Source organism: Thunnus albacares, chromosome 2, assembly GCF_914725855.1.
Source record: "Thunnus albacares chromosome 2, fThuAlb1.1, whole genome shotgun sequence".
NCBI lineage: Eukaryota > Metazoa > Chordata > Actinopteri > Scombriformes > Scombridae > Thunnus > Thunnus albacares.
In genome coordinates, this window is record NC_058107.1 from 27,598,060 (window position 1) to 27,610,680 (window position 12,621).

The following is a 12,621-nucleotide window of genomic DNA, read 5'->3' on the forward strand; positions in this document are numbered from 1 at the left end:
CGAGATAGACTCGTCTAGGTTGATAAGCTTGTCGGCAGGATTCCTGCAGTTAATAGTGACAGGATGAGATCTTCACTGAGTGGTGTAAATGTCCGGTAAATTCTACAGTTTTGATGGTTTATTATGTCGTTTGGTGCCTTGTTGGTACTTGACATTATCGTGCAGTATCAGGCTGCGAAGCTGTCTCCAATGTGTAACCATCGCAGATGGTCCAGAACACACACCGAGGCATGTACCAAAAGGGAAAACAGTAACCTAGAACATGGTATAGTATTACCTCACATACATGTGAATTCAGTAGTCAGACATCTCACATTTTAAGTTTTCGAGCCGTCTGAGAGCGCCGACCGGAGCGGGTACCATGGACAGCTCCCCTGTCGCTGGATCAGCTCTGCTTTGTGTTCTTTATAATATCAGTTTCCCAAATCTCCAAACTCTAAGACTCACTCTCTGAATTTTATGCTTAGCCTGCCTAGAGGGAAAACAGCCTAAGACTATAGACATATGTTAATATGATCATCAAGGCCGCAGTTGATTTCAATGTATGGCAATAAATAATTCATTTAAGACACGTCTTGAATCTGGAAAGCAGTGAAGAGCAAAAGAGTTTGTTCTCTTTTACTTAACTTTGAATACAATTTTCGTAAAAAGGAATGGAAAGGAAAATAGATATCACTTCACAGGACTGTCAGCTTAAAAAAGATGAGTGATTGTCCCGGGTGTGGTTAGGACATTAAATCAGCTAGGGTGAATGTATTGTACAAATGTGTGTAAAATGTATATATTGTAATATATAATATATTGATCTACTTTATAAAACATGCTGTAAAACGCTAATACATATAAACGTTTTAATCAGAAAATGTTTGAGCTGCTTCCCACTGCATATTATTACGCTTTCAATGAGTACATCTTATTAAAAACTGCCAGTGTGTGGAGATAGAAATACAAAAAAGTTTTGAAAACATGCACTGCCCTTTTCAGTTATCTTGTTAAACTACAGTTGCTATGTACAGGTGTTCAGTTGATGTCTGGATAATCTTATAGGGTCAATATTGATACACAGATGTGGCAACATTGAATAAAAAGAAAGAGCCAAATAGCCGTAGCTGTTTTTCTCCCTGCCAGTGCGTGATCACACAAGTGAAAGCCAAAGTGTTGCTGAACTCTGCACTCAGCGTACTTCCCCGTTTTTATCAAATTGCCATGCAGGTGTATAGCCCAGTATCATGATGTTCCGGATCAGCAATCTGTTTCAGTTCTCTCTGAAAACATGAAAAACTCGAGACAAACCTTTTTTTTTTAAGAGATGATTCAAAGAGAGACACTGCTTCCCCCATGCATGACAAATACTACTAAAAAACTATTGGAAATAAGTCTAATAAATGTTAGTTCAGTATAAAAACTCAAAATAAATCCCATATAATGACTCCAATATCTGTAAACTATGGTTAGGTATATGGACATGACCCACAAAACCAACAAAGCAAGGCTAAAAGTAGGCTACCGAGTAGGCCACTATGAGCTGACACATTTACAGCACTCATTATCAGATGAAGATACATTAGGATAATTAGCACAAGATGTATAAGGAATAACACAAACGTATGAGTTCAGTGGCTGAACATGGGCATTAATTGGTTGGAATTAAGGTGCCAGTACGCAGAACTGGAGCCGCAGATTCAGGACCATGGTCAGCGGCGTGGCCCTGACAGCTCAAACACTGCCGCAGGTTCAGGACCTTGGTCAGCTCCGTATTGTTGTTGTTGACAAACACAAAATCATTTATCCTCTTTAGACTGTTTTCCATTGTTGTTTGAATTAAATAAAAGGAAACTTAAAATACATTCTATTGCTTTTAATTAATTAAAAAAGGGAATAAAAATAAATAAAAACTGAAATCAAATTGATCACAACGGGAAAGGACGATTGGACGTCATTTATCCTCGTCATCTCCTCCTACACCCTTCCCTCAACATCAACTCAGTTTTTTGGTCGCAGTTCACGTTGGGCTGTTTCCACTGCTCAGTCCCATCATGATCCTCTCAGTCAACATAACGCTCGTTCCCCTGTGTGTTGACTTTGACAGCCCAGGAGATTATTTTCTCTTTATTTTTCACACCTTAGCTGGGGTGAGCACCGTGCTCTTAGCCGGTTCCGTGGCGTGTGGTATTGTTAATACACGTTCACTATTAAGACTGAATACTTAAATAAATAATTCTTAATCATTTACACCTGAATTCAACCAGCCAACAAGACTGGACGGCAGCCCAATCTAAACCTTTTCCACGGCACTTTGACATGGCCTAGCAGGAAAAGTACACGTGTATTTAATGACACTAACTATGGCAGCATTACATTCAGGTGTCAAGGCGCTAAGATTTTGCATGCTGGCTCGTGCCTTGGTTTTAATGGCTCAACAAAACGCAGATATCATTGAAGTTATTGGCGACACCTTTGCTTTTACTGCTATGACAGGTCAAAATATCTGGTATAAAAAAAGGCCCAAATATTTCAGCTCGAAGCATTGACTGCAGACCTGATGCGCGTCCTTCATGTCGAAAACTGGTGTAATATTGCCGTTTTACCCACCAAACTAAAATAATTAATCACAGTTAGGATGTTTCCTAATTAGAATTAATTAGTGTCAATCCCTGTCCTGAAAGGCCTATTGTATCAGCTCAATCCTGTAATAGTTCTATTATGTATGATAAATTCTCAAATCTTAAACTTTTTTTTATTGTAGTAGCACAGAAATACAGGTACAGAAATTAATTCAACTCATTGATTGATTTATAAGTTAACTATTCTATAGATTTCCTGGAAATAAACTAGAATGATTTATAAATTATCAGCCAGTCTGTTTTACAAGTGGGCAATAATTGTCTAAGCTTAATACACTGTAGTTGTATTTTGCAGGAATAAATAATAACACAAATGTTGTATCATTTTTTGTGTGCTTTGTGGCAAATATGATGGATTACAAAAGTATTAATCTTTTCAAAGTGTTTACACTATATGTTCCTCAACAGTTGAACAGTGAAGTGCTTGTAAAAAATATTGGCTGCAGGTTAAGGCCCTGCATGTTATGAGAGCTGCTGTAAATCCTGCCATTTTAATCTATCTCCAAATTTAAATGACCACAATGTGGAGGTTTCATGGTTAAAATTACTGATAAAATCAGTTTTCCAGTGAGTGGAGATAATTATTGAATCAAGGAAATAAATAAGATCACCATGCTTTCAATGTTACAGATAAAACTGCATTGGGATTTTGGTTGAGTGTATCATGTCAGATTTCATGTACATGATGGGCAATTATAAGAACAATAATAATCAATGGATTCACTCAATTTTTCTCCCTATAGGACTGATAAAGTTGGTGGGATGATTTGGAAAATTTCAGAGTGATAAGAAGTCGTCTCTCTGTCTCCTTGAATGTTCAGTTGAGATTCTAGGTTTGTATGTGTTTTGAGAATTTTAAAATACATTTTTCATGTCAATCTGTCACTATTGTATGTTTATTCGGTCCCAGTCTAACTTTAAGCCTACCTACAGTATTATTTTAGGGCATGAAGCTCTTCAAAGTATTAGAATTATTTTAAAAATCCATATACCTGGCAGCCAGTGTATTTAGACTGTCAGGGAGTAATGTTAGACTGTACAGATTTAAAAGTTCTCATGTCCCCTCTGTTTCCAAAAGTTTTGTAGGCCTCTCATCATAACTTGACAATGCTAAAACAATTTATTGAGATTTTCTGGGCAATAGAAGCTGGGAAAAGTCAAGTTCAAAGAACATTGCAGCAGTCAAGGTTTAAGACAAACTAAGCATGAATTAATTTCTTTGTATCAGTAAGCACATATGTGCCACATTGCATATTACCTCAATTTGAGGCAAAAGGTTTGGGTATAAGTGATCCATCCTCACCAATACAGTCTCTCTGTTCAGTGGGTACTGCAGCGTTCTCTGCAGTATCATTTGTAAAAATTCGATTCATTCATTCATCAAGACTTTCACTAGGGCAGATTCTGTGCTATGTCCATGTTGAAAGCCTGACTCATATTGTAAAGCCTTTTAACTACACTGCTTCCTTCAAGATCCAGCGATAGGTTAAGTTTGAAACAGGTCTAAAGTTATTCAGAATTGATGGGTCAAGATTAGTTTTCTTAAAGGGAGACTAACATATTCTTTAGTTCTTCTGGAAAAAATATCAGTTATGAGAACTGTTTACAATGCCAAGGTCAACATGTGATGTACAACCTCCTTAAAAAGTTTGTCAGAATGTGTCCATACATAGATAACCTACTAACAGTAGTAGTAGGTACTACTTTTTTTACAGTCTATGCGCCTAATTAGATTTCCCGCCATTTTGAATTTTTTGTTAAAAACGCTTTTAACTTTTCAAGGGCGGGATTTTTGGGAATAAAAGGCTCTAACTGTTCAATGCAAAGACCTATTACAACCAAAATTGGGTAACATGTGCACACTGGGCCCTTGAGCAAGCCTATAAAATTTCATACAATTTCCCCACCCACTGGCGCTACAGTTAACATAATACTTTCAATAACTCATTCTCTATTAGCATGACAGGGCTGAAACTTGGTACACATGCATCAACTGGATTGCGGTAATTTAATTAAAACATTTAAGGAATAGAAATAAAGCAAAATAATAACTGACATGATTAAGGCCTTCAAACTTAAATGTTTATTAAGAGTAAATCTAAACATTGATATGAAAAGAGAGATTAGGCCATGTCTCATGAGGAAAAACAGTTTGGGTTTACGTGGGCAGTGGCTTATCAAGCAGCTATATGAAGACAATAAATTCAAGCTGCATTACTGAGACGATGCTCCACTCCAACATCACAGACTCTGTGACTGGAGAACTGCATTAGATTTGGAATGGAGGACATTAAATTGCTCATAACATCTCAAGAGAGACTGGTGACAGCACATTAGGTTTTACTCATGAATAAAGATTTGCATTTAGGAAACCTTTGCGCATAAACAATGCTCCTCTCCAACATCACAGACTCTGTGACTGGAGGAGTGCCTCTCTCGGTGGGCTTCGACAGCCCCGAGGATTATCTTATCTATATTTTCCAGATTTTATTCGCTACTACTACTGTTCTTATAGCCGGACCTGTAGTCATCACCATCTTGGCCACCAGAGCGCTCCGCCTGCAAAATAGGTTTCTTTTCATGCTAAACACCAGTATCTGTGACACACTGGTTGGGTTTTCAGTGTATTATGTTGGTCTGTTTGATGTTCAGGAGGGATACCCGTCTAGAAATGGAACTTATAATATGTTACCTTCACTTCTTGGGGTAAACATAATGACATTTTTATTTGCACAGTTTGACCGGTATTTTGCCGTTTGTCATCCATTCATCTACACTCGCTTTATAACCCGGCGGGTGGTTATCTCTGCAAATGTTTATTGCTGGTTTTATGTCTATTTTCAGTCGATCATTTCCAATTTCTTGCCACTTTCCAAAGCGATACAGCTGTATGTTTTCGGTATTGTAGTCTTACAAGTTATTGTGCTCACCAAAGTGGTCATGACTATCAAACTGTATGTTGTTGCCAGATTCCAGCTTGAAAGAGACCCTCCCAGCGCGGAGAAAGAAAGCAACAAGGAATCACTGAAAATAATCATTTTTGTTGTCATAACTTTCTTGGTGTTGTGGTGCCCTTCTTTTGTTAATATCGTCCTTAGACTTGTGGTAGGAGGAGGGCTGATATTTAGGAATGAAGCCACTAATCTTTTCGCCATCATGGCTCGTTTCAACGCTGTGTGCACACCGACGGTGTATCTGTGGGGCAGTCCAGCTCTGAGAGAAGCCATGGTGAGGACAGTGTGGGGCAGAGTGTGCCCGAGATGCAAGAGGAGGTAAGAAGTTAATGGGCAAAAAGAAAAAAAAACTGTGATAAATATGTCAATAGTCGACTTGTAATACGCAGTTATCAACCTGATTCTTTCTCAGAATTGGCTCCTGTCCTACGAAGGGAAATAGAAAAGGAAGGCCGATGAAGATTCACTGACTGTGAGACCTCTTAAAGACTCCGTCAGAAACTACTGCAAGTTTTCTAGTGATAAAGGCCTCTATTACAACTGCAAATTTAATAAATTATGAAGGAACAGTTTTCTTTGTCACATTATGTATGTTTCTTATCTTGAACTGCCCGTATGTTCGTTCCTTATTTACTCTTAAAGTTATGGCATGGTTCTCACAGAGATTTTTCCTCCTGATGATAATTTATACACCACTTTTCTTAAACTCAGCCCCGGGAATAATATGTTGTATTTTGTAACTGTACGGCTCCATCAGCTTGGTCGGACATGAATAGATGTGGATAGTTTGGGGCAAAATTTGCCAGTTTGAGTCTAAAAAATATTTGACCGTATTTAGTTAAATGACATCAATCCACGTCCATATCCCAAGGACGATAAAATTGGGAACTAGAAAATGTATAAAAATGTTATTTCTATCACTTCACTATCAGAGTTCATTATACTCTCTGCATAAACGGGAAATAGCGGCTACATGGCCTTCTGTGGGCGCATCAGACTCTTAGACAGTCAACCTTTTCCTTTTCTCTGCCCTCTCAATGAATTATGTGTGTCGGCTACATCAAAACCTTTAAGCACTGTTCATAAATCTACTGTGTATACTGTAGATAATATTAATCCATATGATCCTGACCCATTTCCATCTAACACTCAATATTTTTAACGTGGAGATGAATATTTGTGCCTCGTGCTGAGGTTACAGCCAATTTTTTTTGCCTAGGATGGCGAAGTCATGAGCGGCCCTACTCTGCCCTATGATTAGCTACTCAATAGCTTCGTTGGTTAAATTTAGGCATGAGGAGTGAGATTTGTTAGGGTTAGAGTAAGAGTATCAGGGTAAGTCAATCAGAAGCAGAGTAGCGCTGTTCATGACTTGGACATCCTAGGAAAAAAATATCGCTAAAAGGAAAGGTCACGGTGGACAGCTCCTGGTGCTGAAAATTATGCCTTATAAACCCACCCGACGAACAACAGATAAAAATTCTTCAAAATTACACGTCTTATTTGAAACACACATCTCAGATAGCAAATTACTGCGGCCCAGATCCGGGCCACACCCGACACTTTGATTTGGGATAATTGGGCCATATTTGTTATTTTGTTATTTTACATGTGGGCCATTTCAGGCTCACATCAATTTTGTCCGGGCCAGAAGAAGGCCAGCAGTGCCGCATCATTGCCTGAAGTGACCCACTTCCGTATGCTATCTGGGACAGCAAATCTGGGGCAAGGTAGTGCACAGAAAACATTGCACAGAGAGGGAGTAATGTGGGGCCCAGCAACTTATTTTTGCATTAAAATATCCGAAAATGTTTGATAAAATATCATGAAAATATTCATGTATCCCCTATGAGTGTCATTCAGCGTGAACTCAACATATGTATATTATAATAATTTATATTATTCTTTTATTATGTATATTATTCTCTAATTATTCATGTTTGATAATATCCATAATCAGATTATTTATTTGTGTTTTTCTTGTTTATGTATTTTTTCTCTTTTCTGCTGGGAAATTTTCATATTACAAAAAGTTAGGACAGAAATGTTGGAACATGTTGTGGGTCGTTATGTGATTGTGCTCTCACTAAATTTATTTATACAAAAACGTGTTTTGAAAATGCAAGAAAAATCTTGAATGTTTATTAAGAGTTAGTCTAAACATTGATATGAAAAGAGAGATTAGGCCATGTCTCCCGAGGAAAAACAGTTTGGGTTTACATGGGCAGTGGCTTATCAAGCAGCTATATGAATACATTGAATTCAAGCTGCATTACTGAGACGATGCTCCACTCCAACATCACAGACTCTGTGACTGGAGGACTGAATCTCTCGGTGGACTTCGACAGTCCTGTCGACTATCTCATTTTTATTTTCCAATTTTTATTCGCTACGACTGCTGTTCTCGTAGCCGGACCTGTAGTCATCACCATCTTAGTCACCAGAGCGCTCCGCCTTCAGAATAGGTTTATATTCATGCTGAACACCAGTATCTGTGATACGCTGGTTGGGTTTTCAGTGTATTATGTTGGTCTGTTTGATGTTCAGGAGGGATACCCGTCTAGAAATGGAACTTATAATATGTTACCTTCACTTCTAGGGGTAAACATAATGACATTTTTATTTGCACAGTTTGACCGCTATTTTGCAGTTTGTCATCCTTTCATCTACACGCGCTTTATAACCCGGCGGGTGGTTATCTCTGCAAATGTTTATTGCTGGTTTCATGTCTATTTTCAGTCGATCATTACTAATTTCTTGCCACTTTCCAAAGCGATACAGTTGTATGTTTTCAGTATTGTAACCTTACAAGTCATTGTGTTCACCAAAGTGGTCATGACTATCAAACTGTATGTTGTTGCCAGATTCCAGCTTGAAAGAGACCCTCCCAGCGCGGAGAAAGAAAGCAACAAGGAATCACTGAAAATCATCATTTTTGTTGTCATAAGCTTCTTGGTGTTGTGGTGCCCTTCTTTTGTTAATATCGTCCTCAGACTGGTGATAGGAAGAGGGCTGACATTTAAGAATGAAGCCACTAATCTTTTCGCCATCATGGCTCGTTTCAACGCTGTGTGCACACCGACGGTGTACCTGTGGGGCAGTCCGGCTCTGAGAGAAGCCATGGTGAGGACAGTGTGGGGAAGAGTGTGCCCGAGATGCAAGAGGAGGTAAGAAGTTAATGGGCAAAAAGAAAAAAAATATGATATGATAATAATATGATATGATAAATATTTCAATAGTCGACTTGTAATACGCAGTTATCAACCTGATTCTTTCTCAGAATTGGCTCCTGTCCTACGAAGGGAAATAGAAAAGGAAGGCCGATGAAGATTCACTGACTGTGAGACCTCTGAAAGACTCCGTCAGCAACTACTGCAAGTTTTCTAGTGATAAAGGCCTCTATTACAACTGCAAATTTAATAAATAAAAAAGGAACAGTTTTCTTTGTCACATTATGTATGTTTCTTATCTTGAGCTGCCCGTATGTTTGTGCCTTATTTACTCTTAAAGTTACAGCATGGTTCTCACAGAGATTTTTCCTCCTGATGATAATTTATACACCACTTTTCTTTAACACAGCCCCGGGAATAAGGTATTATGTTATATGCTGTATTTTTCAACTTGTAATATTTGACCGTATTTAATTTAACCTTTAAAATTCATAAGAAGAGTAGCTATATACCCAGAAAAGAACACTCATCTTTAGACTTGAATTATTATGATGTGGCCAGGCTGTAGGCCTAAATAAAATGTAATATGTAATAATGATTTTATACGATTAACTCACCACTTAGACATGAAGTGAGCTGAATATGTTTTTAATTATTACCTGGTTTCACCATTATGATTGACCCAAAGACTCGTCATTGAGGATCATATTAGGATTTTTAAATTATTTTTTTGGCAAAAGCAGTCCTACCCTGTGTGGCTTTACATAAGAGCAAAGGGAAAACTCATGCAGGGGTGAGGCTGGGCTGAATGTTATCATATATTTCTTATTCGAAGGCATCGATATGTTTGTCTTAACTGTTGAGTGCTGTATCATATAGGGCTTATTTCTTTATCTGTTCAGAGTTAAATGACATCAATCCACATCCATATCCCATAGACGATAAAATTAGGAATTAGAAACATTATAAAAATATGGTATTTCTATCACTTCACTATCAGTGTTCATTGTGCTCTCTGCATAAATATGAAATAGCGGCTACACGGCTTTCTGTGGGCGCATCAGACTCTTAAACAGTCAACCTTTTTATTTTTTTCCTGCTCTCTCAATGAATTCTGTGTGTCGGCTACATCAAAACCTTTCAGCACTGTTCATAAATCTACTGTGCATACTGTAGATAATATTAATCCTTATGAACCTGACAAATTTCAATCTAATAATCAATACTTTTAACGTGGAGATGAATATTTGTGCCTCGTGTTGAGGTTACAGCCAATTTTTTTTGCCTAGGATGGCGAAGTCATGAGCGGCCCTACTCTGCCCTATGATTAGCTACTCAATAGCTTCGTTGGTTAAATTTAGGCATGAGGAGTGAGATTTGTTAGGGTTAGAGTAAGAGTATCAGGGTAAGTCAATCAGAAGCAGAGTAGCGCTGTTCATGACTTGGACATCCTAGGAAAAAAATATCGCTAAAAGGAAAGGTCACGGTGGACAGCTCCTGGTGCTGAAAATTATGCCTTATAAACCCACCCGACGAACAACAGATAAAAATTCTTCAAAATTACACGTCTTATTTGAAACACACATCTCAGATAGCAAATTACTGCGGCCCAGATCCGGGCCACACCCGACACTTTTGGCACTTTCATCCGGCCCACATACCGCGTGGAATGATGGCACTTGGGCTGTCCACTCCTGTTTCCCAGATCTGGGCCACAAGCAAGCCGTATGTCAACCAAGAACAAACCAGATAAACCAGAACTGGCCCACATCCAGAATACACATACCTGAGAGCACCCCATCTTTACCAAAACAGGCCCACATTTGATTTGGGATAATTGGGCCATATTTGTTATTTTACATGTGGGCCATTTCAGGCTCACATCAATTTTGTCCGGGCCAGAAGAAGGCCAGCAGTGCCGCATCATTGCCTGAAGTGGCCCACTTTCGTATGCTATCTGGGACAGCAAATCTGGGGCAAGGTAGTGCACAGAAAACATTGCACAGAGAGGGAGTAATGTGGGGCCCAGCAACTTATTTTTGCATTAAAATATCCGAAAATGTTTGATAAAATATCATGAAAATATTCATGTATCCCCTATGAGTGTCATTCAGCGTGAACTCAACATATGTATATTATAATAATTTATATTATTCTTTTATTATGTATATTATTCTCTAATTATTCATGTTTGATAATATCCATAATCAGATTATTTATTTGTGTTTTTCTTGTTTATGTATTTATTCTCTTTCTGCTGGGAAATTTTCATATTACAAAAAGTTAGGACAGAAATGTTGGAACATGTTGTGGTCGTTATGTGATTGTGCTCTCACTAAATTTATTTATACAAAAACGTGTTTTGAAAATGCAAGACAAATCTTGAATGTTTATTAAGGGTAAGTCTAAACATTGATATGAAAAGAGAGATTAGGCCATGTCTCCTGAGGAAAAACAGTTTGGGTTTACATGGGCAGTGGCTTATCAAGCAGCTATATGAATACATTGAATTCAAGCTGCATTACTGAGACGATGCTCCACTCCAACATCACAGACTCTGTGACTGGAGGACTGAATCTCTCGGTGGACTTCGACAGTCCTGTCGACTATCTCATTTTTATTTTCCAATTTTTATTCGCTACGACTGCTGTTCTCGTAGCCGGACCTGTAGTCATCACCATCTTAGTCACCAGAGCGCTCCGCCTTCAGAATAGGTTTATATTCATGCTGAACACCAGTATCTGTGATACGCTGGTTGGGTTTTCAGTGTATTATGTTGGTCTGTTTGATGTTCAGGAGGGATACCCGTCTAGAAATGGAACTTATAATATGTTACCTTCACTTCTAGGGGTAAACATAATGACATTTTTATTTGCACAGTTTGACCGGTATTTTGCAGTTTGTCATCCTTTCATCTACACGCGCTTTATAACCCGGCGGGTGGTTATCTCTGCAAATGTTTATTGCTGGTTTCATGTCTATTTTCAGTCGATCATTACCAATTTCTTGCCACTTTCCAAAGCGATACAGCTGTATGTTTTCAGTATTGTAACCTTACAAGTCATTGTGTTCACCAAAGTGGTCATGACTATCAAACTGTATGTTGTTGCCAGATTCCAGCTTGAAAGAGACCCTCCCAGCGCAGAGAAAGAAAGCAATAAGGAATCTCTGAAAATAATCATTTTTGTTGTCATAAGTTTCTTGGTGTTGTGGTGCCCTTCTTTTGTTAATATCGTCCTCAGACTGGTGATAGGAAGAGGGCTGACATTTAAGAATGAAGCCACTAATCTTTTCGCCATCATGGCTCGTTTCAACGCTGTGTGCACACCGACGGTGTACCTGTGGGGCAGTCCGGCTCTGAGAGAAGCCATGGTGAGGACAGTGTGGGGAAGAGTGTGCCCGAGATGCAAGAGGAGGTAAGAAGTTAATGGGCAACAAGAAAAAAAATATGATATGATAATAATATGATATGATAAATATGTCAATAGTCGACTTGTAATACGCAGTTATCAACCTGATTCTTTCTCAGAATTGGCTCCTGTCCTACGAAGGGAAATAGAAAAGGAAGGCCGATGAAGATTCACTGACTGTGAGACCTCTGAAAGACTCCGTCAGTAACTACTGCAAGTTTTCTAGTGATAAAGGCCTCTATTACAACTGCAAATTTAATAAATAAAAAAGGAACAGTTTTCTTTGTCACACTATGTATGTTTCTTATCTTGAGCTGCCCGTATGTTTGTGCCTTATTTACTCTTAAAGTTACAGCATGGTTCTCACAGAGATTTTTCCTCCTGATGATAATTTATACACCACTTTTCTTTAACACAGCCCCGGGAATAAGGTATTATCTTATATGTTGTATTTTGTAACTTG

At 38.4% G+C, this 12,621-nt stretch overlaps 3 protein-coding genes across 3 annotated transcripts; all 3 read left to right on the forward strand.

Annotated features, from left to right (window-relative positions):
- The first annotated feature begins 4,396 nt into the window (after positions 1-4,396).
- Positions 4,397-5,900, forward strand: LOC122969928. The gene has a single exon (XM_044335970.1). It carries the CDS (start codon positions 5,013-5,015, stop codon positions 5,898-5,900), a length of 888 nt encoding a protein of 295 aa, XP_044191905.1. The 5' UTR covers positions 4,397-5,012.
- A 1,897-nt stretch (positions 5,901-7,797) lies between these two features.
- On the forward strand, positions 7,798-8,981 carry LOC122971431 (olfactory receptor 4K3-like). Its single transcript, XM_044338078.1, has 2 exons — positions 7,798-8,745; positions 8,859-8,981. The coding sequence occupies exons 1-2, from the start codon at positions 7,799-7,801 to the stop codon at positions 8,914-8,916; spliced, it is 1,005 nt and encodes a 334-aa protein (XP_044194013.1). The 5' UTR covers position 7,798; the 3' UTR covers positions 8,917-8,981.
- A 2,136-nt stretch (positions 8,982-11,117) lies between these two features.
- On the forward strand, positions 11,118-12,415 carry LOC122971456 (olfactory receptor 4K3-like). Its single transcript, XM_044338108.1, has 2 exons — positions 11,118-12,164; positions 12,278-12,415. Exons 1-2 carry the CDS (start codon positions 11,218-11,220, stop codon positions 12,333-12,335), a joined length of 1,005 nt encoding a protein of 334 aa, XP_044194043.1. The 5' UTR covers positions 11,118-11,217; the 3' UTR covers positions 12,336-12,415.
- Positions 12,416-12,621: the final 206 nt, after the last annotated feature.